The 21,856-nt window shown below is 45.1% G+C and overlaps 1 protein-coding gene across 4 annotated transcripts in view; it reads left to right on the top strand.

Moving 5' to 3' along the window:
• Positions 1–21,856, top strand: part of NF2 (neurofibromin 2) — a 70,082-nt gene that overhangs the window by 23,606 nt on the left and 24,620 nt on the right. For all 4 annotated transcript variants that reach the window (XM_036014082.1, XM_028527534.2, XM_028527537.2 and 1 more), the window contains exons 2-8: positions 1,173–1,298; positions 3,436–3,558; positions 6,763–6,846; positions 14,734–14,802; positions 15,664–15,746; positions 17,704–17,779; positions 20,199–20,333. In XM_036014082.1, the coding sequence (XP_035869975.1) occupies positions 1,173–1,298; positions 3,436–3,558; positions 6,763–6,846; positions 14,734–14,802; positions 15,664–15,746; positions 17,704–17,779; positions 20,199–20,333 (696 nt within the window). The remainder of the gene's footprint in view (positions 1–1,172; positions 1,299–3,435; positions 3,559–6,762; positions 6,847–14,733; positions 14,803–15,663; positions 15,747–17,703; positions 17,780–20,198; positions 20,334–21,856) is intronic.

Raw genomic sequence — 21,856 nt, forward strand, 5'->3', positions numbered from 1 at the left:
CATGCATCTTCAGTGCCTGGGAACTGGGTGGAGATGTTCAGTGAGGGCAGAAGGACTGGCGCGCTAATTATGGGAAACAAGCCCAGTGGTCTTGCTCTTCTGGCGTCTGGTGACATTGTAATTGAATGTCAAGATTGTTCTTACTGTGACCACCGACACTGCGATGTGTCTCATATGCTCATAACTGTACCGGGTGTACATTTGAATGTCCACCTGGTACTGGAGGGGCACTTGGGGGTAGGGGGTGAGCAGCAGCTAAGGGGTAGCATGGGAGCATCTTGGGTGATTTAACTTGAAAGCCACAAGGTGGCAACATTTACTAAACCGATGGGCATTTTCTTCCCCTGTGAAGATATTGAACTTGCTTTCCCAACTACAAGATTGAATAGCTGAGGAAAGGATTTAGCAGCCATTGCTTCAGGTCCTTTTGAAAGGGAGGCTATAGGATAAGGACAGTACAGTGTATTGGAGTCTATTCATCCCCTGGCTCCGACACTGTGCATTTGAAATTGCTCTGTGTGACTGTGGGCAAGTTGCCTCCACTTTGGCCTCGGTTATTCATCATGATGGGAGAGAACTTTGATTGGACTGACTTCTCTAGTTTTCTTTTTTCCTCCATGATTTATGACTTTGGTTACAACTTCCTTTCCTACGTTGCTTAAAAAAAAAACAAAGCAAAACAGAAAACTTCTAATAAAAGCAGCCTTTAAATTAAACACACACACATACACAACACTACTAACCTTTTATGAAAGGGCAGGGTCATGATTTTTTGAAAAATCAATGACCAAATCTCAAGGAAATGAACGTCCCTAGAAGCGAGCCACCCCCCTGGGTTAACTCCAGAGACTAGACTCTCCTAAATGAGGATGCTTATTCACCAGCTTCCCTAAATTAGCTTTGGGGATATTGAGGTCTGTAAGGAACTGTCCAAGGGAAGTACTGTGTACGCTTTGCAGTGATTAAGCCATTAAACTCTAATTGGTATTTTCTCACTCGTGGTTCTGCGTAGGAAGCTTGAAAATGATGCAGGAATTCTCCGCTCCTCAGCCATCTTGGCGTCATCGCCACGCTTTGGAACCTGAGAGCAGAGAGTGCAGAGAAGAGGTTTTGCGAGAGCGGACTATGACTTTTGCTCACCCTGTTTTCCCCCGTGGTGTGTTGCATTGCAGATGAAGTGGAAAGGGAAGGACCTATTTGACCTGGTGTGCCGGACCCTGGGGCTTCGGGAGACCTGGTTCTTTGGCCTGCAGTACACCATCAAGGACACCGTGGCCTGGCTCAAGATGGACAAGAAGGTTGGGCTGGAACTGGATGAAACCAGTGGGGCTGGTGTGTGCTCTGGTCCTGCCCTGAGCATGTGCCCAGGGTGTTTGTTCATCACGGGGCATGATGGGTAGAGGGCAGAGGAAGGGGGCAAGTCCTGCAGAAAGCAGGTCCTTGAGATGCCCCAGGCCCTCTACTCCTCACAGGCTCTCCTGGGCGAGCAGAACGAACAAAGATCATTGTGATCCCTGGCCTCTTTACTCACGGTCACCAAGCTGATTGCTTCTGCTTTATGCTGCTCAATTTACTCAGCCACTGGTCAGGCTTTATGAATAAAAATTACATATGTATGTTTATAACATATGTCTTGGAAAGATGTTCTTGGGGCTCATGTGCTTTATGAAATTTTAAAAGTTTTTTTTTTTTTTTTGAGAAACAGCACAACCCAACTCAATTTAATCATTAACGCGCTCTGAGGAATACAGAGTGCCCTGGTCGCAGTGGGGAAGGAAGCCTGTTCATCTAGTCCCCATGATTTTCTGGGGCTTCTGAGGCCTGGACAAGTGCGGGCTCCCAGCTGTTCTAGCGTGGCTTAGAGAGGAATACTGCCTAGGGAAACTGCCCTCTGTGTGGGTTCATACATGCATACAAAGGCCTACTTACCTACTTACCTGCCTACCTAGCCATGAAGACAGGTGAGAATGGCCGAAAGCTTTTGTCAGTAACTCTTCAAAGGCACCTGAATCTCAAAGTAAGCCAGTGTCTAATTCTTGCCCCAAACGGAATCCCCTGCAATTGCCCTCCTGAGTTTATTACCTATTTATTACGTGGCATGATAAACAAGAAAAGCCTCCTGCCTTTTATCAGTTTGACTTTAGACTCAAGTGTTCATCTACACACGAATCTGAGTCTGCGTGTTAGAATTCCTGCTGGTGATAAATTTCATATGCTAATTCCCAACGACCATGGAGATCAAAGTGCCCCCTTGTGCCAACGTACGTTAGCAAGGTTGCCCTAGGTCAGGTTAATTTTGAATCTCTTGGGCACCACCAATTAAAACGTGGGCAGGGGCATGGAAAGTTAGCTATCAAAGACAGCAGAACTTTCTGTGTCTTTTTGTGATTCTCGGCAAAGTAAATTTTTAAATCATAACACCGAGCGTTGACCGATGGATATTAGACCGGGGGCATCAAGAGCCGCAGCGCCCGCTGCTCGAAGGAAATAAATTATGACACGTGTGAATGGAGACCTGGGGCCTGTCACATGGCATGCTCATGGCCCGAAACGAAGTTAATTCTGCAGAGCAGATGGTTCAGGCGTTTCTGTGGGTGGGTGAAATTGCCGGAAGATTAAAGGCAGTGTGGTTTACTGACTGTGCTCAAGTATTTCGTGGGGCATCTCTAGAGGTTCCTGAAAACAAAGGGTTGCCACGATGGACACGTTTCACTTCTGTTGCTTAGTTAATGTTTAACTGATGTCCCAAAGATTTAGTTCATCATCCTAAGCTCCATTCCAATATGGACTTAAATGTTGGGGGTTGGAAGCCAAAAAAAAAAAGAGAGAGAGAAAATAAAGACATATTCCACAACTTCAAAAGAAATCTAAAAACATTCAGCCTGCCATAAAGGGTAATGCCCAAGACCTTTGAATCATAAATTTCTAATTTTTAACTCTCTGTGGCCTTGAGAACATTTGTGCCTAAATCTTAGCTCCACTCACCCCTTGGGGAGATTAATTAACTTGGTACAGAAGTGCCATTTGAAGTGAGTTTTACCTCTTGTTGTAGATGACTTTGTGACAGCTTCACAAAGCTTCTAACTAAAGAATCGCATAGCCTTTGGCAAATGTGATGAATTTTTTTAAAGATTTTATTTATTTCTTTTTAGAGAGGGAAGGGAGGGAGAAAGAGAGAGAGAAACATCAATGTGCGGTTGCTGGGGGCCGTGGCCTGCAACCCAGGCATGTGCCCTGGCTGGGAATCGAACCTGCGACGCTTTGGTTCGCAGCCTGTGCCCAATCCACTGAGCTACACCAGCCAGGGCTAAATGTGATGAATTTAGAGGGGAAAAATATTTGTATACTCCCTGAAAAAGTGTCTTTGATGAGGGCATGGGAGAAAGAGGTGCCAACATAGCTCGTTTGTTTGTCTTCTGCTCTGCAATTCTGCAGGTGCTGGATCACGATGTTTCGAAGGAAGAGCCAGTCACCTTCCACTTCCTGGCCAAATTTTATCCCGAGAATGCGGAGGAGGAGCTGGTTCAGGAAATCACGCAGCATTTATTCTTCCTGCAGGTACACTCATCTGTGCTATCCCCCTCATTGTGGGAAACCTCGCTCAGCCCTGGTTGCAGAGGTGGCCTGGACGAACCCGTTGGAGCCGACCAGAAAAGCTTCACATTGTGAAAATGTTCCATCTCTAGAAAGTTAGGCCTTTCGGTTCTATAATGGAAAAAATCTTTAGACTAGAATTATATTTGAGTGATGAGAATTGGTGTCAGAGGAAATTGCAAAAGTGTGATGTTAAAAGGATGGGTAGGCCATGGCTGGTGTGGCTCAGTGGTTTGGGTGTCAGCCTGTGAACTAAAAGGTCGCTGGTTCGATCCCGTCAGGGCACATGCCTGGGTTGCAGGCCAGGTCCCCAGTTGGGGGCATGTGCAAGGCAACTGATCGATGTTTCTCTCTCACATTGATGTTTCTCTCCCTATCTTTCTCCCTCCCTTTCCCTCTTTCTAAAAAGAAATAAAATCTTTTTTAAAAAATAAAAAGGAATGGGTACAAGTAGCTAGCTAATTTGAAAGCTCTTTGAAGAGAGATCCTGTTTTCTTCTTACTAACTTGAAAGTACTCAAGAGCTGCAAAGGAAGCCTACAGAGAGCCTTGTGAAGAATAGTTCTCCCAGAAGTTCAAAATCAGTTCTCATTAAGGCAGGACTTCAGAACTCCGGTGACACCTGGTTGATCCTGTGCACAGAGGGGGGACTTTAGACAGTATGGTGTATGCTACTGTTTGTCAATAATTGTCTTATTCCTCCCTGACTCCCTCATGGAGTACAAGCCCCTTAAAGACAAGGCTCACGGAGTGCATACTGGGCCTTCCACATGCAATTACTCAACCAGATTGAAGAAATGAGGAGACCCATAATTACAGGTTTGAAGACAGCTAGGTGACCATCGGAGGGCACAGCGAGGGGTGGGTTAGTGTGACGACGAAAACCTTGTCGGTTTTGCTTGTGTCCTTACTGCTTGATCAGAGCGCTTCCCCAGTTTTCACGGTTGGTTACTACGGTGATCGGCACCAGAGCTGCACATGTGCCCAAAGGAGTCCACTCTCAGTGATGGAAAAGATTGCAGCAGGGGTGTTAATTAGGTGATTTCCTGGAAGTAGATACCTAGTCTGTTACACAGTCCTCCTATGATTAGTGTGAGCCTCAGATTATTGGGTTCAGAAAATACTAAGTTAAATGTGGTAAAACCCCCCAAATAATTTTTTTACCCTCACCCGAGGACATTTTTTCATTGTATTTTAGAGAGAGGCAAAGGGAAAGAGAGAAACACTGATGTGACAGAGAAGCTTCAATTGGTTGCCTCCCCCAGGCACCCGGATGGGGGAATTGGACCCACAACATAGGTATATGCCCCGACCAAGAATCGAACCCACAACCTTTTGGTTTTGGGACAACACTTCCACCAACTGAACCACACCGTTGCAGGCCCCCAATGTAGTTTTTTTTAGCAAAGAAAGGTTTGCGAAAAAAAAAAAAAGCATGCACACACACACACACACACACACACACACACACACCGGTCTGTTCAGAAAGTATCCATCCACATAATATAAAAATAGACATTTATTGAAGAAGATACAAGATATAAGAAACATTGTACGCAGGGCAATGATGCCTCAGTCCTCTTCAAAGCAGGCACCTTGGGACCTCACACAGTTTTCCCAATTGCCATCAGCTGTCTCATCATTTTTTCCTGAATTTCTTTGACAGTCTAAAATCTCTTCCCTTTCAAAGGCAATTTTAATTTTGGGAAAAGCCAGAAGTCACAGGGCTCCAAATCTGGGCTGTAGGTGGGGGGCTGAGTACCTGGGTGATTAGAAGTTTCACCAAAAAACTCTGCATGAGGTGTAATGCATGAGCAGGTGTGTTGTCATGATGAAGCTGCTACTCACTAGTTGCCTTCTGAATCACCCCAATAATTCCTGCAAAGGAATGTTCAAAATTAACGCAAAATTTGACACAGGTTCATTGCTCTACTTGCTCAGTCATTTTGAATGCGAGGACCACACAGTACACATGCTCAGTAAATGGTGTCTACTGCCCCCACTGACTAGTACAGTGAGGTCATCATTGTTCACACATATGCGTTCCAGTCACTCTCCTTGGCTGCCATGTTACATCGATGATGTGCAAACCGTTCTCTTTCTATTAACAGTGGCTGGACTTTTTATAGACAGACCATGCACACCCCCCACCCCCTAACATTTTCCACTTAAAGGGAAACCCTTGCAGTTTTTCAATGGTGTGGCATTTTTCCCCTTTGAAAAAAAAACAAGGGATTAGGAAGTCGCACTGCTTTGAAGGAAACCACATAGTGACCCCCTAGGCCCCAGAATGCCCTAGTGTTATAGGGATGGCTTTCTTGGAAGCAGTGCCCACCCCTCATGTGACTTTGGCTTCATTTTCCCTCACACTGAAATGTCGGAGCGTTTTCGTGGCTGAGCAAGGCAAAATTTCCTACTTTTACGAATCTGGTGACTGTTGACATCTGTGGAAAGCCAGGTGGCTTCCCTGTGGTGTTTATCTTGGTGTGCCCCACTTCACGTGGCTGTCTTGCCTCTGCGTCTGGAACATCACACACTGCACCATTCTAAGAAGTTAAATGCAGTGAGATATGTTAATTCGGCATTATGGCTTAAGAATTATATTTCCCGGACCTCACGTGTACTTAAAAGTTTAATCAATCACACTTTATTGCTTCCTTTTTTCCTTAGAGCATGCATATTGAAAGTGATGGGTTTTTTCCGCAGTCATAACTCAGTGGCCTCGCTGACTTTTATCTCGTGTTAAGACTTAAAAGTAGACTCCATTTCCTCTAGTGCTGCGTGTGCTCAGCAGGGGCCCCGGGCTGCAATCACCACCAGGGCTGCTCCTGACACTTGTCAAGTTCACAGCTCTCTTCTGTCACAGCCCAGATGTTAGTTTCCGTTTTAACTGGGAAGGTTGTTTTCCCTCTCCAGCATTTGATGGTGAACAGAGCAGATACAGGTTTTTGGGGTTTTTTTACGCATGGCCATCTTACCAGTTAAGTTCTCTGCGGCTGAACTCACAACCTGTCTGCAGCAATAAAAAAAGATGGTACCCTCTGTCAGAAAATCATTACCAGACCGGTTCGGCAGCCCGCACAAGCACCCCTGCAGCCATCTGCCATGAGCAGCCTGCACGGCCCACATCCATGCACACAGTGTCATGTCTGCCTTGTTGCCCTTTCAGGTAAAGAAGCAGATCTTAGATGAAAAGATCTACTGCCCTCCTGAGGCTTCTGTGCTCCTGGCTTCTTACGCCGTCCAGGCCAAGGTAGGCTCAATGAAGAAAAATGTATTTTTCCTGGGTGTTAACACATGTCGCAAGGGTGCTCCAGTTGCCTGTGTCTCTGGGATTTTCTAGACTCCAGAGAGACTTTCCCCAGCAAGTGAGAGGTGGTGGAACTTGTCAACCGGGGGAACCAAGTGTCGATGTTTCGCTTCTGTATAAACTTGTGAGTGTGTGTGTACAAATAAGTGTATATAGCTTAATACATTTTCTTTGTAATCTCACTGTACACATAACCAGGAAAAATGAACTTACGATCTCCAGTTTGGGCCAAACATGGCCTTCAGTTCAGAAAGGCCCAGGTTCTCATTCCAAATCCATCTTCTGAGGACCAGCAGCCCTGTTGTGTGGGGACCTCACCACACCCTAGAGAGTGCCCCACTTCACCCACCCCGATGGGCATGCCCCCTTGCTCATGGCTGGGCACTGCAGGCTCTTTGGCCCACGGAGCCCAGCTGAGCTGTCTGGTTAGCAGAAAGGCGTTCCCAGAGACACCACATCCCAGTGAGAGATGGTGAGGTCCACACGAGAGTGGCGGGAAAAGAGATCGATGGTCTTGTGTTTTTGTCCCCCCTATTTCTCTGAGCTCAATTCCAGGGTCAGCCCGGGGGCGTGATGTCCGTCAGGTTTCCATTTAGTCACATGCCACTCTCTCTTGGTCTCTCTGCTCACCGCCTGTCTCCGCAGCATGAGAAATCCCAGAATTAGGACCGCTTGATTACTCTTGTGATCCTGGATCATCTTTTGTTACTATTTTTCTTCTTAGTGAGAGGTGTCCATAAAGCCATTTCCCTGTAGTGTTACAAAAATTCATACAATTTCAGATCAAAGTCAGGAAATAACTAGCCTGTCATTTGGAGAGGAAAAAAATTCTGTACATACTGGCCAGACAGAGTACCAGAGTGAGTCATTTGGTGCCTCGTAATCATTTGGTGACAGGTCTAATATTTGCTGAGCGTCCTCTGGCCTGAGGAGGGGGCAGTGTCGACCCTGTCACTGTACAGACACTAACGCAAGTATCTGCCCTCAGTGATGTGCCCGAGGTCTTTCGGGTAATCCTGGGGGAGCGCTAAAAAAAGCAGGCGGAATTCATGGCTTCGGGATGACATTTGGTGCCTCCCCTCCTTCACTGCCCGGCAAAATGAGTAATTGAAAAATACAGAAAGCGGGCCTTGATTCAACTAAAACATATGCTTCCTTTTAGGCTTTGATTAAGAATATTAATAACAGGAAAAATGTGTCCTTTCAATCAGTATCGCCCCGACAGTGATGAAGCAGTCATTGTCGCTCTCATTAAATCCGAGCACTTCCTGGCCCGGAATCGGGCTCCTTTCTAGCACGCTTTCTCCCCAGCTGAGAGGAGACCCAAGCTCTCAAGGACACCGCCTCTCCTGGAAGGGCTTCCAGCTCAAAGGCTACATTTGCTTTGCATGGACTTTGGGCCACAAATTCAAAGTCCACCTGTGGGGGGGGAAACAGGAAAAAACTTTTCCGGGAACCAGCAGATGTTTGCTTAAACAGATTTCACTGTAGGAAAGCCCTACTAATTTGGGTCGTACTCATCTAGAGATGAAAGTGATTCACAGAGAGCATATGGGGTTCATATGGAGGAGGCTGTTCTGTTTTTTCCGGTGTAAATTCGCAGGATCTCACAAATAAAGCTAATCTTATGATGTCAAGCCTGCATTTGGGAAAATAAGGATTATTATATAACATGCTCCCAGTTTCCAGGTCTGCTGCTTAACATTAAAAGGGTATTCCTGATTACAATATTAGTAAGATCTTACATGCCCGTAGTGTTTTACGGTCTTACAAAATGTTTTAACATATTGTATGTGGGAAACGTATTTGTACATTTTACGTTGACTGGTAGTAGAGCGCGCGATAAAAACTACCTGCAAACAATGTGTTAACATGAATGTTTCGTGCGATGCTTAGCATACAGCCTTTGCAGTAAACCAAGGCTTGAAAGTATTATGCCTATTTTACAGATGAGTAATTTAAGGCCGAGAAAGGAGTAGTATAATTTATGTCAAGACACAGTACTTTAGATGAATTCTTTTTTAAGAAATGGAACTTGTACCCCACTCCTGGATAGACAGGATTTGAAGCAGAACAGAGCTAGAGAGTGGAGCCAGGGCGAGAGACCTGGTGCCTCACTGGCTGACTCGGCGCTTTGCTCCTGCGCCTCCCTGTCTAGCGTTTGAGGGAGGCCCCTGGGCAGCATGCACTGCCATTGACTGAATCCCAGATTCGCCGACATAGTCACATGGGTCCAAACTTTTCAGTCAATTGTACTGGTTCCTTCCATTAGGTTCAGTGTGTTTTCTTCCACAACCTTCCTGAAACAGAAAGGAACTTCAGAAGTATGGAGGGGAAAGCGAATTGGGCTCATTAACACATGGAATGTAATTATCCACAAATGTATTCATTACAGTGTTTTAGCTGTTTGAATGATATAGACACAGTTAATTCCGAAGCATAAAGAAACAATTACCCTCAAAGTATAAATACAAATATTAATCACATGGTTCAGTTAACAAGAGCCACATTTCTTGGTTCGAGTTGGAGTTACACTTGAATCAAAAGTAGAGGCTGGTTTTTTGGTGCAGTCGGGTGGCAACAGCGAACTATCTTGCAACGTTGTGGGCCACCTGTTGGATTTGTATTGACGATTTGATGTTTGGAATGCATTCTTGTTAAAGACGACTTTGGGGGAGAATATGTTCTTGGTAAAAATGACTTTGGGAGAGAATGGTATACAGTTTATCCGTCTTGCAGTGCTGGCCTGCAGTGTTCAAAGGGAGAAAGTGTTCAAAGGGAGTGTTCAAAGGGAGAAAAGAATGGTGGGAGAGGAGACTTACTGTTTCTTAGTAAGTATTCTTGGATACAAATTGAAGAGAGAGCACCGCGAGGCAATGAAGGAGTTAGGTGTATGTACAGTGTATGTAGAGTGTCAAGAGACGAGGCTGGAGATACCTATAACAGGCTAGATCATAAAAGGTCTTAACTTTATCCTGTGGGTAATAAAGAGCTAGGAAAGGGTTTATATTTTAGACAGATTTTTGTTGGCTTAGTGAAGGGCATGTGGGAGTGAGAGACAAGTTTGAAAACAGGGAGACCTGTTAGCAGGCTGTGGTGGTCATCCTGGGGAGAGACCGTGAGATTCACACCTCAGATGGTGGTGAGGTGATTAGGAAGAGGCTGGCTTAAAAAAATCCAGAAGGTATAAGTTTGTACAAATGGTGCTATACTCTGCACATCTTTTCTACAAATCCTTTTACAGAATAATGGTTTTTTTTCCCACCCAACGTTGATTAAATGGTGTATCTGTGTTTTATGTATAGACTTAGCTCATTGATTCTAACCACTGTATGGTAACCATTGATGAATAAACCTAGCTTATTTATCCATTCCCCCTTCTGAGGAAGAGGTAGCTTTAGTTTCTACTTTTCCCCTATTATAACCAGTGCTTTACTAAAAATCCTTTTATATGATTTTTGGTATAAATGTGCAAAAGCTTTCTGCCCTTAAGGTAGATTTCTAGAAGTAGAATTAAATAAATATCCCTGAATATAAAGAACTCTTAACTGTATAAGAAAAAGGTAGCAGAAAAATGGGCACAAAGGGTGTGAACAATGGGCACTTTAGAGAAGAGAAAACAAGAACAATCAGTAAGTACAAAAAGATGCTCCGCCCTGGCCGGGTGCTCAGTTGGTTAGAGCGTCATCCTGATGCACCTAGGTTGCAGGTTTGATCCCGGTCAGGGCACACATAAGAAACAACCAATGAATGCATCAATAAGTGGAACAACAAGTCAGTCTCTCTCCCCCTCCCCCTCCCCTGCCTCACTTTTCTCTCTCCTTGATCCCTTTCTCTCTAAAATCAATTTAAAAATATTTCTAAAGAAAAAGATGCTCAATCTCACTAGCAATCAAAAGAAAGAAAAATTAGAGGAACGACAGGTAACATTCCAAACATATGGTTGACAAGGATACTGAATCTGCAGAAGCACCATTTAAGCTCATTTACCTGCTGGAAGGGGCTGTGAACTGGCGTAAACTCTGCAGACTGCTGGGTGAGGGGACGGGCCCCGGAGGAGTTCCCAAGTCCCACTCCTCAGCGGCTCTGCACCATAGGGACTCCCACACGAGGTGCCCTTGTCACTTAAAACTGTCCATACAGGTTGACCCACCTCATTTTTTTAAACTGCTTTTCATAAAAAGGGGGCACTCCAGATTGTTCAAATATCTCTTTATCAGCAGACATTTAGATTTTTTTCTATCATTTAGAAGGATGTAGCAAACATCCTTGAGTATGAACTTATGAACAGTATTTCTCTGGTAGATACCAAGAAATGGCATAACTAGGTCGCAGGATAAGAACATTTAAAATTTAAAAGCTGCTAAGTGGAAGAAGCTGGATGCAAAAGGCTGCATATCGTGTGATTTCATTTCCATGAAATGTCGGCAACGGGCAAACTCTGTAGAGACAGAAAGTGGATTTCGTGGCGGCTGGGGCGGGGGTGGGGGGACAGAAGGAGGAGAGCAGGAGTTACTGCTCGTGGGTACGGGGTTGCTTTTGGGGGGTGGTGGGAATATTCTGGAATTAGATGGTGGGTGATAGTTGCACAATATTCTGAGTATACTAGAAACCACTAAATTATATGCCTCCAATGATGAATTTATGTATGCAGATTTTATCTAAAAAAGAAAAGATATGGCCAAATTGCCCTCCAAAAGTGTCCTGGTTTAACTTCTGAGAACAGTATGAGAATGCCTATTTTTCATATCCTTGTTGGATGCTATTAGTCTTTTACATTTTTGCTAATCTGATCGAAAAGAATAGATTTTTTAAGTTTTCATTTCCTTGATTACCATTGGGGCTGAGTCTCTTTTCATAGATTTACTGACCATTGTATCTCTTTCCCCTGTGACTGAACAGTCTATGACTTCTCATTTTTCTACTCTGTTGTTTATCTTCTCATTGATTTATAGGAGTTCCATATCTGATGGGTATTAACCTTTTTTTTTTACGTGTCAGACCGTCGATCTATTTCTGTGTTTCGAGTGACTTTTAGAACAGCTCCACCCACCATTTTTATACACAAGTTCTTCCACGTTTTGTCTGTGTATTTTGATGGATTTTCATTTATGGCTTAAGTCTCTAATCCATCCGTATTTTAGTGACTGATGTGTGTGGTAGGGATCTAATGATTTATGCTGTATATGTATTAATTAAATCTTTCTGTTTTGTGAACTCCTGTCCAGAGCATTTGGTGTAACATTCTATACGTGCAGGCTGAAGAAAGTATTTAACATCCAGAAGGGTATTAAATATCTCTGTTTCATGTAAGAACTGATTCCAAGAATCCTGTAAATGGTGACCTCCTTTCTCGAATTTATATTCAATGGGTTTATATCAGGGCTGGATCTGGGGTTTGTGGGGCCTGAAGTTTATGTAACTTAAGGGGTTCTTTTCAAGGCAAGAATGCAAATTATGAGGATAAAATTCAGTGCAGGGACCTGAAAGCCCAGCTTCATTAGCCTCACAGTAAATTCAGTCCTAGTGATATTATCAGAATGCTTTTGTACATAAAAGGATGAGGAACTGCCATATCCGACGAAGGTGTGGTATGACTTCCTTTTGTATTCACCAACTGCCACAACTTAAGGATTTTTTTGTTCTTTTGTTTTTTAAAGAGACATTTAAAAGCAGACACATATACCGAGGTGGCTTTGATCTTGTAGGTGAAGTTACTCCAGCAGCAAGCTCTTTCAGCGGGGTCTTTGCTGCCTCTGCAATTGCTCAGATGCAAGCCGCTTGGTCCGTGGAGTCGCTGGGAGCTCAGTATGATAATGTGGATCATTACTCTTGCAAGCCTTTAGAACCTGAATTAACAACTTGAACTTTGCATGTCTGCTTACTTTTGCATTAGGACTTGATCAGCACTCTTTGAGAAGTTTGCAGATGCAAGTAACAGGACTCTCTTTAGCATCTACCCCTTCAAAAATTGGAGGCAAGCAGTGACCAGTGTCACTATAAACAATGTGGAGGGTAATGATAACATGTGACGTTAACTCTGAGCCAGGCATGATGCAAAACGCTTAGATTGTCGTACTTCATCCTCAGCAGCGCCTAGGAGGCGGTCGCTGTTATGACCCTTGCTTTTCCGATGTGGAAGCTGAGGTTTAGAGGGAGGGTGGCTTACTCCAGCCTCCAGGGGGATATTCTGCAGTCCCCACTTCAAAATCCTCTAAAACCAATGCTGTCATTTGACAAATTAGGAAACACTCAGAGAGGTGACTCAGCTGGAGTTTTTATCTGTTAACACCAGGTTGTACTGAGTGCTGTGTGTCAGCCATAGTTTCTTTTTAAACTTCAGGGTACTTATTTTATTTGAGAGTGCTAGACGATAAATACTGTTATTATCCCCATTTTATAGATGAAAAAGTGGAGACACTGCTTCCCTGAGGCCACAGCCAGGAAGGGAAAGAGCTGGGGCTGAATCTTAAGCAGCCTGCCTCCCGAGACCGGGCCGCCAAAGCTCAGAGCGACTGACTGACTGCAGCCCCAGGCCTCTCGGAGATCGAGACACGCCAGGCTCCTTCACCTTCTTCTAAATGGAGAAATGCCTAGATGGGGCCACCAACTCTGTGGCGTATTGAAAATGTTTAAATTTGACACATTAATTCCGTTAGCGCTCAAAAAACCAGGCAGTGCCCTTCTGCCATTTGTAAGTTAATTAGGAGATTCATGAGCAATATTAATCTGTGGAGCTTTTATAGTAAGGTGGTGTGGGAATGAGATACAGTTGAAAGCTGCAGACGAGCATGAGTGGATGTTGTTGGGTGTATGACCTCATTTGAAAAACACACCAGGAGTCCAACCTGAGGACCTTTGGGATGACAGGGCGGGCCACGTCCTGACCCGAGTTAGTGGTACAGAGAGCAAACAGCCTTGTGCCTGAGCTTCCTTTTGTCTTCCCAGTGTTGGTGGCTGAAACGGTAAATCTCTATAGAAGAGTCTACTATAATACTGAATTTTGTTGGTTTGGTCAAAAGAAAAAAGCCACAGAATGCTGATTGACAAGACACAGGCTCTGATTTGATACTTTCTCTGTTTTCTAGTTAGTTTCTGTTTTAAAATTCCATCTTTTTTTAAATTATTTCCTGGTCAGCCTTAAGTCTCCTAAGAAAGAAAGGGATTATTTTTCTTAAATCAGAAAAATAAATCTCCAAGTTATTCCCCTGGAAGAACACATTAAAAGGCACGGCCCGCTCCTGGCCTTCCTGGGGACTTGCTCTGCACCTGTAGGAAAGCCGGTCACCCTTTCACTTGTTTCTCTGTCTGTGTGACATGAATGACAGCGTTGGCGTCACGTTTTTCTAAAGCATTTCTCAGAGCCTTCAATGAAAGGCGTTACAAATATTGTCAGCATCATGCCCAGCTCCCACTTACCAGCAATTGGCTCCAATTATCAGCCACTTAGAAGCATTCGTAGGTAAGGCTCTTATCACACCTTGCTAATCACAACTTCCACAGTTGTGTTTTGTCGTTCCATTCCGAAAGCTCATGTTTTGGCAGGGACTGCTTTCTCTGCCGCTTAGAAAACACGGCTCCCTTTCCATACAAATGTCACATTCTTATTAGCACATCCCCCACAGGGATTCTGCAACTCTGTTTATAGACATAATCACCTTTGTATTTTCATTCAAGGATAACAAACTAGCGAGGTTGAAATCTCGACTTGTCATCAGAATTGAATTGCTCCCTGGAGCTGGGAAGGAATTGAGACGGAGGCTAGCCGCTCAGAAATGACAGTTGTCTCTCGAATCTCAATCACTCACTCTCTCCTTTTTCTCTTTCCAGTACGGGGACTATGACCCCTCTGTTCACAAGCGGGGATTTTTGGCCCAAGAGGAATTGCTTCCAAAACGGGTAAGAAATCAAATCCCCAATTCGGGAAGGCAGAGCAGCTGTGTGGTCTACGTACAAGAAAGAGAACCCAAGGGCTCGAAGGGATCATAGGAGCACATGGCAAGAACATGGTTATAAATATTTTGTAATCAATCTCGAACGGAATCTCTGTTAAGAATATTAAAAAGCAAAGGTTCAAAGGGTCAGTTTGGGGTTGCCAGGACTGGCAAGGCCTGCAAAGGGTCCTCCCTTTAAAGGTGGGCGGGCATCAGCGATTCTGGAGGAGTAAGGAGCAGCGTGCGTTCACAGCCCAGGGAGCTGAGCTGTTAACAGCTGCTCGGGCTGGATAGAGGGAAATGAGTTAGGAGTGGGCATTGTAGTTTTTAATCCTTGGTGTGTTCATCTTGTTCATTAGCCGAAGGAGCAGGCCCTCCCTCCCTTTTGCTGCTTCTGATTTTATAGCTCCACTCATCCATCACGTGTAATGACGGCCTGCTGCTCACCTTCCCCCGACTTCACCTGCCCCTCTGAGAGCTTCTGTGCGGGCTAGCGAAGGCGGCACCACGCACAGCCTCGCCCAGCTGGCCGGCCCTGACTGAGGCCCTCCCTCGGGGATGTGCAGCCCAGGAAAGGGGGGCCCCTGCCAGGCAAGGGGTGCCCCTGGGCCTGAATAATGGTGCCGTTTTCTTCTGAGTTGTGACTCGGATTGAATGGTGCTTGTTTACACACCCACCTCCGTGTGCGACTGTCTCCCTGGCTTTTTAAAAATAGCTGTGCTATTTTGTCGAAATGATGCGTAATGATAAAAATGGCAAATAATACCAAAACTTTCTCTGTGTATGGTGTTTTTTTTTTTTTAATTTTGCTCCATATTTTTGGTAGGTCATAAATCTGTATCAGATGACTCCAGAAATGTGGGAGGAGAGAATCACAGCCTGGTACGCAGAGCACCGAGGCCGAGCCAGGTGAGGCTGCTTCATTTTGGGTTTACATTTCTTCCTGGGATTTTTTTTTTAAGAACTATGAAACTAAGACACGCTTGTTGAACAAAGTACTTTGCTGCAGTATATAAAAGAAAAGAGAGAGTGGGGAGTAATGCCAGTGGTGTTCGCCTTTGTGTGTGCCCCTTTCCTAGTGCTTGTAGGCACTTTGTGCCTGCCGGGAGGTACACACCTGCTGTCTTCGCGGGTGGTTCAGTTTCGCTGGGAGAATTCTGTTGTCTGGATGTCCCACAGCTTTTGCGCCCGTTCCTCCCCTGACGGCATTTGGAGGAGCTGTAGGTTTTCCATGTTTACAACCCGTTCTGCGACGCACACCCCGTCTTAGGTCGTTCTGTAATGGTACAGGCGGCTTGGCCCACGGAGCCTCCAGAAGCGTTGCTGAGTCAAAGGATATGAGCATTTCGAGCTTTGACAGGTGCCAGCAAATTGCCCTCCGAAAAGGTTGTGCCCAGTTACTTGCCCATCAGCATGTATGAGAGTGTCTCCACCCCCCTTCTCTCCCCAACACTTGTTTTTATCCATCTAAGTTTTATCATCTAAAAGGTAAAGAATTGTATCTTAAACCTCAATCAGCATTCCCCTGATCACTTTAGGAACCGATCCTTTTTTCATTCATTGTTAACATATTTTTTCCTCTTTTTCAAATGAACATCCTGTAACACACTTTTTTTTTTTACTTTTAAAAAAAAGTTAAGGCTGCTTCATTTTGCTTCTTTTTAACTTTTTTAAAAAATGGAACATGCATACTGAAAAGTGGACACGTCGTAAATAATATACTGATGGATGAATTATCACAAAGCGAAAGTACCAAGCAACAATAGGCGACGGGGCAGCGCACGACCCCCGTCACTCTCCCTCCTTCCCCAGAGGGAGCCTGTCTCCTGACTGCAGACTCCCTAGGTCCGCGTCGCCTGTTCCGAACTTGATGTGAATGCAGCCAGATAGTTTCTATCTTTCGGGTGTCACTTCTTTTGCTCGGCATCATATTTTGAGATTTGGGTTTGTGGCATGTAGCAGGAGCTGGTTTGTTTTTCCCCCTTTCATTGCTATGTAGCCTTCCACTGTACTAATAAACCACAAATTGTGTCTCCATCCCGCTGTGGATGGGCATCTACGTTGTCGAGTTGTCTGCTGTCTTTTGCCATTACACATGATGTCAAACAATTTTCCGAAGTAATTGTACCAATTTACATCCGCAGTGTGCGTCATTTCTAGTCGCTCCGCCTGCTTGCCAACACTTGGCATTTTCCCAGGGTGAATTTTTAAAATTCATTTGAGATCACAGAGTGAGAGAAGAAGGCAAGGTCATAGGGAGACTTGACTTAAAACATTTCAATACGGTGCCCGGTGGGAAGTATTTTTTTTACAAGTCATTGCTGCTTCAAGAGCTTTCTTTAAAATTTGGCTTACAGCTCACAAGTAGGTAGCCTGGCGTGGGCTTTACAGACCATGTGGCTCCTGCCCTAACCTCCAACAGCAGCCACAGAAAGAAAATCAGGAAGATAATTCCCAGTGACTTGCAGGAAGAGTGGTTTCATTACCGAAACCTTCTAAGTGAAGAAAAAACACAATTAGATAAAGCAACAACTTAAATAAAATGTGAAAACTCACATCCATTTGAGGGGAGCTGATAACATACCATATGATTTTCTTGAATTACGAGACGAGTGTCACTGTTTACCAAGAACAGAGCATGGAGTTGAAGCCAAGAGACGCTGTGATGAATCTGCTTTCTTGTTTCTACGGGAATGGGAAATTCTGCTTGACCTCATTGTATTCAGCAGGCTCAGAATTAGGAAGAGCCTCACGGTGTCTTCTCTGGCTTGCGTCCCCTGGCAGATTTGATGCTCAGCTTGGCAGGCACCTGCCCTCCAGTTTTCTCACTTAGCTCCAGTGACAATGTCTTTCTTTGTCCCCACAGGGATGAAGCTGAAATGGAATATTTGAAGATAGCTCAGGACCTGGAGATGTATGGCGTGAATTACTTCGCAATCCGGGTGCGTTGAAGCTTCTCCGAGTTCCCTGCGTATAAACAGGCTGAACCAGGGACAGGCTGCTAAGATGGGTTACTTTCTCATTCAGGGTGGTAGACTCTTTAACGGTTCAGTGGTGAAGAGGAGAAGAAAAGGGGAGAGGGTCTTATAGCCTCATTTTCTATTTTGGGGACTTCAATTAGATCCTAGGTAATTAGGTGTGAGTTGAGCCTTGGGAGAAGGGCGGCGTGTGGGGAGGGGGGTGGTTTGAGGGTGGGAGGCTGGTCCTGCACTGAGCCAGGGGCCCTGTCTGAGTGCAGCATTTGATTATATCTGGCTCTGTAAGATCTGGGCCCCCAGGGAGCACCTGTCAGTACTTTCTTCCCCCAAGGGCACAAGGAGAGTAAAGCCGCTTATAAACAGCACCGACCTGTTTGGGTGTAGACTCCTGTGCTCTCTAGCAGGCTAATTGGTTTTCTGTTCAGACCACTAATAGTCCTCCGTCCTCTGGGAAACCATTGCCTCTGCAGCAGATAGGCATTCGGGCCTTTCCAGCCTTTCTCCGGGGGGTCCCCTGCTGGCTGTAGCGGGAGGCAGCTCCTTCCAAAGGTATTCATGTGAATTTGCTCAAGTGGTTCATTGCTGGCTCCAGACTGTAGAGGAGGAGATATTAAAACAACCGTCGCAGTATGGTTTGCTTTCCTTAGGGGAGTCCCTACACATTTTACATTAAATTGGGGTAAATCGGAACACATTTAAAATAGCCTAGCCTAGCTGTCTACCTGATTTGTTTTCTAAACACAAATTTTAAGGAATAAGGCACCCCAACAAATCATGTCCCATCATAGAGTAAACAAGTGTCCAGAAGATTTTCCATAACACAGAAGGTATTTAAAATTTATTTTACTTTTTAAAAATTTCTAAAGTTTTATTAATTTGTGTTTGTTGATGCGGTTTCTTTAGGGTCAGGGTAATTTAGTGCATTTCTGGGTTTTGTCAGCAGAATCCCCCTTGCTCCATACGCCCACCACCTAGATTCTAGAAAACTCGTGTTTTACGATCCTTGGAAAACAGTTTCTCGTAGCAGTTGGATACCGTTGTGTGTGTGTGGTTCTTACATTTTGCCATAGACAAAGCTAATGCATGTTTTAGTTAAAGTTCCTGAATTCACTGTCAACTCAGAAACACCTGTGCTTAAAACCATTTCCAAGGGGCTGCCTGAGTTTCCCTCCCTTTCTCCCGGAGATGTCGGGAGTCATGGTGACAGGCAGCACAAAGTGAGATCCTTTGTTTGTTTGTTTTTTTAGAGCTAAACAAAATAATCAGAAACATCTCATTTTCCAAAATACCATGGATGTTAAAAGTACAGAGCCTCACTTGTGTTTACATAGTACGTAGCTTTAAGAGCTTTGCAGACGAGCGGAGGAATCTCTCTCATGCTTTGGCAATCACACCTGGCCTCAGGGTGTCAGGAAAAAAATTACCTTGCAGCGCTCCCTTGTCCACGTGACAGCTGCGGCTAGGCGGGCGCTTCTCATCACCGTCCACGCGCCTTCTCGGGTTGCAGCTCTGTCTTCCTGCCCCTGAGTTTCGGTTTGGGCTCATCTTGGTCAGCAAGGGGCTTTGCGCAGGAAGCTTCCCCGCTCCGTTGCACAAAAGCCAGACCACAGCACAGGTAGAAGGCCCTGCAGCCTGAGGATGTGGCCTCCAGGTCCACAGCGGGGTCAGCAATGCGCAGGCCCAGCCCGCTTGCCCTCTGGCTGTCCTGATCACTGACCATCAGAGGCAGGACAGAAGTATAGGCGATTAATTTTTTACACAGCCTTCCTGAGGCCTAATTTATGTATAGTTCAGTTTGATATATTTTTCCAACATTTTATTCTAAAACTTTTTAAACATACAGAAAAGCTGAAAGAATTTTACAGTGAATAAATACCCACCCATATATACTCACTGCATACATTCTACAATTAACATTTATACTTGCTTTTTCACGCTAAGATATACTTTAACATGTAGTAATAAGACCATCTGATCTCAGCAATTCGAGTTTTCTTTCTGGTATTTCAACAGTTTTTTTTTTCTTTTGACATAAGAAATGATGAAACCTGCAGGTTTTTATTTTATATCTGTGGTGACCTTGTTATTTAATTAGAGGCTAGCAATGCTTAGATTGCTGCTACTTGAGCCAGTGAGCCAGCGACGGGGGACTCCAGTCGTCGCTCTGTGGGACACACGAATCATATAAATGGGATGGTTTTGCCTCCACCTGCCTCCATTCAGGAAGCCAGAGGCCCCCTGGGCTATGAGACAGCTGTGGCTTCTGCTGGGAACTGTTGAAACTTGTCATATGTAACAGTGTGTGCCAGGCCTTTGGGGAAGCTGAATAAGACCTCCAGCCTCAGCTGGAGCTGACAGTAGCTGTTCTTGGTTGAATCTACAGAATAAAAAGGGCACAGAGCTGCTGCTTGGAGTGGATGCTCTGGGGCTTCACATCTATGACCCCGAGAACAGGCTGACCCCCAAGATCTCCTTCCCGTGGAATGAAATCCGAAACATCTCGTACAGCGACAAGGAGGTAGGACGTTATCTGGGCTGCCGACACGCCAGCGGCCCAGCAGCAGGTCTTCCCCATTTCTGCTCCTTCCTTGCTGAAACATCCCTGGCCAGATTTCTCCTGTTATCAAGGAAATCATTTAATTCCCAGGCTTTGGGGTTTTGGTTATCGATTCGTATGGTATATACAGAACAGTACAGGCATCCGATTCTCGAAAAGCCTCACTGAACCCCCTGCTGACTACCAGGAGGCTGGGAAGCTCAACCTGTCAGGACTAAACCCCAAGAACAGTAAACAAACCAAAATGTAACCTTTTCTTATTACTTGGCTTTCTATTTCTGGTGAGAAATTCTCTTTGCACTTTAAGTGTGGAATGTATTAAACCTTCTCTTTGTGTCTAATGCTTGATACGTGGAGGGGGGTGGTGTATACCAACAATGGTATAAATAATGATATCAGGCTGACCTGCTTGCAAGAATTTGAGAATAATTTAGTTTAAATTATTTAGATAAACGCTCTAAGTTAGAATTCAAATGTCTCTAGACAGGATGGTGACCTTTCCCAAAAGCTGTAGTCCTTCATTCATTTGTTCGCTCACTCATTCATTCTTCGTTCATAGTAAGGGAATTGTTGAGCTTCTGGTTTGTGTTAGGTCTCGTAGTGGAAACAAAGATATAGAAACACTTGTCTTAGCCCTCAGGGAAGTTACAGTCCAGTGCCAGCTGGGCGGCCGTGGTGCGTGGCTGCGGTGTGAGGGACTGGCGACGAGGGTGATGGTGATACAGTGCTTTTGCCTGTACAGGCACTGTCACCCCGACTCGTTTGGTCCTCCCAGGAACACTGCTGTAAGAGCAGGGGCTGGGTTTGGTCATCTCTGTCACGTCGCAGGAAGCAGAGACGTAGAGAGCTCAGGTGACCTGTGTCTGGGGAGCAGAATGGCAGGGGCTAAGCACCAGGTTCCCTGAAGCCACAGGGCACTAGGCAGCAGAGAGCAGGCCCGGACAGTGTGCAGTGACATACTGGTGCCCACGCAGCCAGGACACCTGAGTGTGGGGATGGTAACAGCAATGGCTCGTGTTGCCTGCAGAGCCCCCACCCACTCCTAGGCAGACTTCCTCTTTTCTCTCCTCATAGCAGCTCAAAGAGAGGAACGGCAGGCCCCTGGTTCCTAATACACGGTTGAGATCTACTCGGCCATGCTTGATGAGACAGATGGAGCTTCTTAACTCAAAACATTCTGGCTTTCCAATTTTTGTCAGTAGCCCAGGAGATGAGCATTTAAGGTATTTATTTTTTAAAGTACTTAACTTGAAAGCTCCACATGTCTTAAAGCAGTAGGTGTGCCATGGTATGGTAGTTTTTCGTTTCCAATTTTATAAAGTCTGTTTATGGCACATCCACAAATCTGTGTGCTACAGACTCCCAAAACATGCATTCTCCCAGAGCCCAAGGCCTGAAGCCTCCCTTCGTGTAGCCGGTTGTCATAGACCGTAATGCGCCCTCTCTGGGGGCAAGGCACCGTCATGTTCCATCACGTCAATAAC

The sequence above is a fragment of the Phyllostomus discolor genome, chromosome 13 (assembly GCF_004126475.2).
Source record: "Phyllostomus discolor isolate MPI-MPIP mPhyDis1 chromosome 13, mPhyDis1.pri.v3, whole genome shotgun sequence".
In the NCBI taxonomy this organism is placed as follows: Eukaryota; Metazoa; Chordata; class Mammalia; order Chiroptera; family Phyllostomidae; genus Phyllostomus; species Phyllostomus discolor.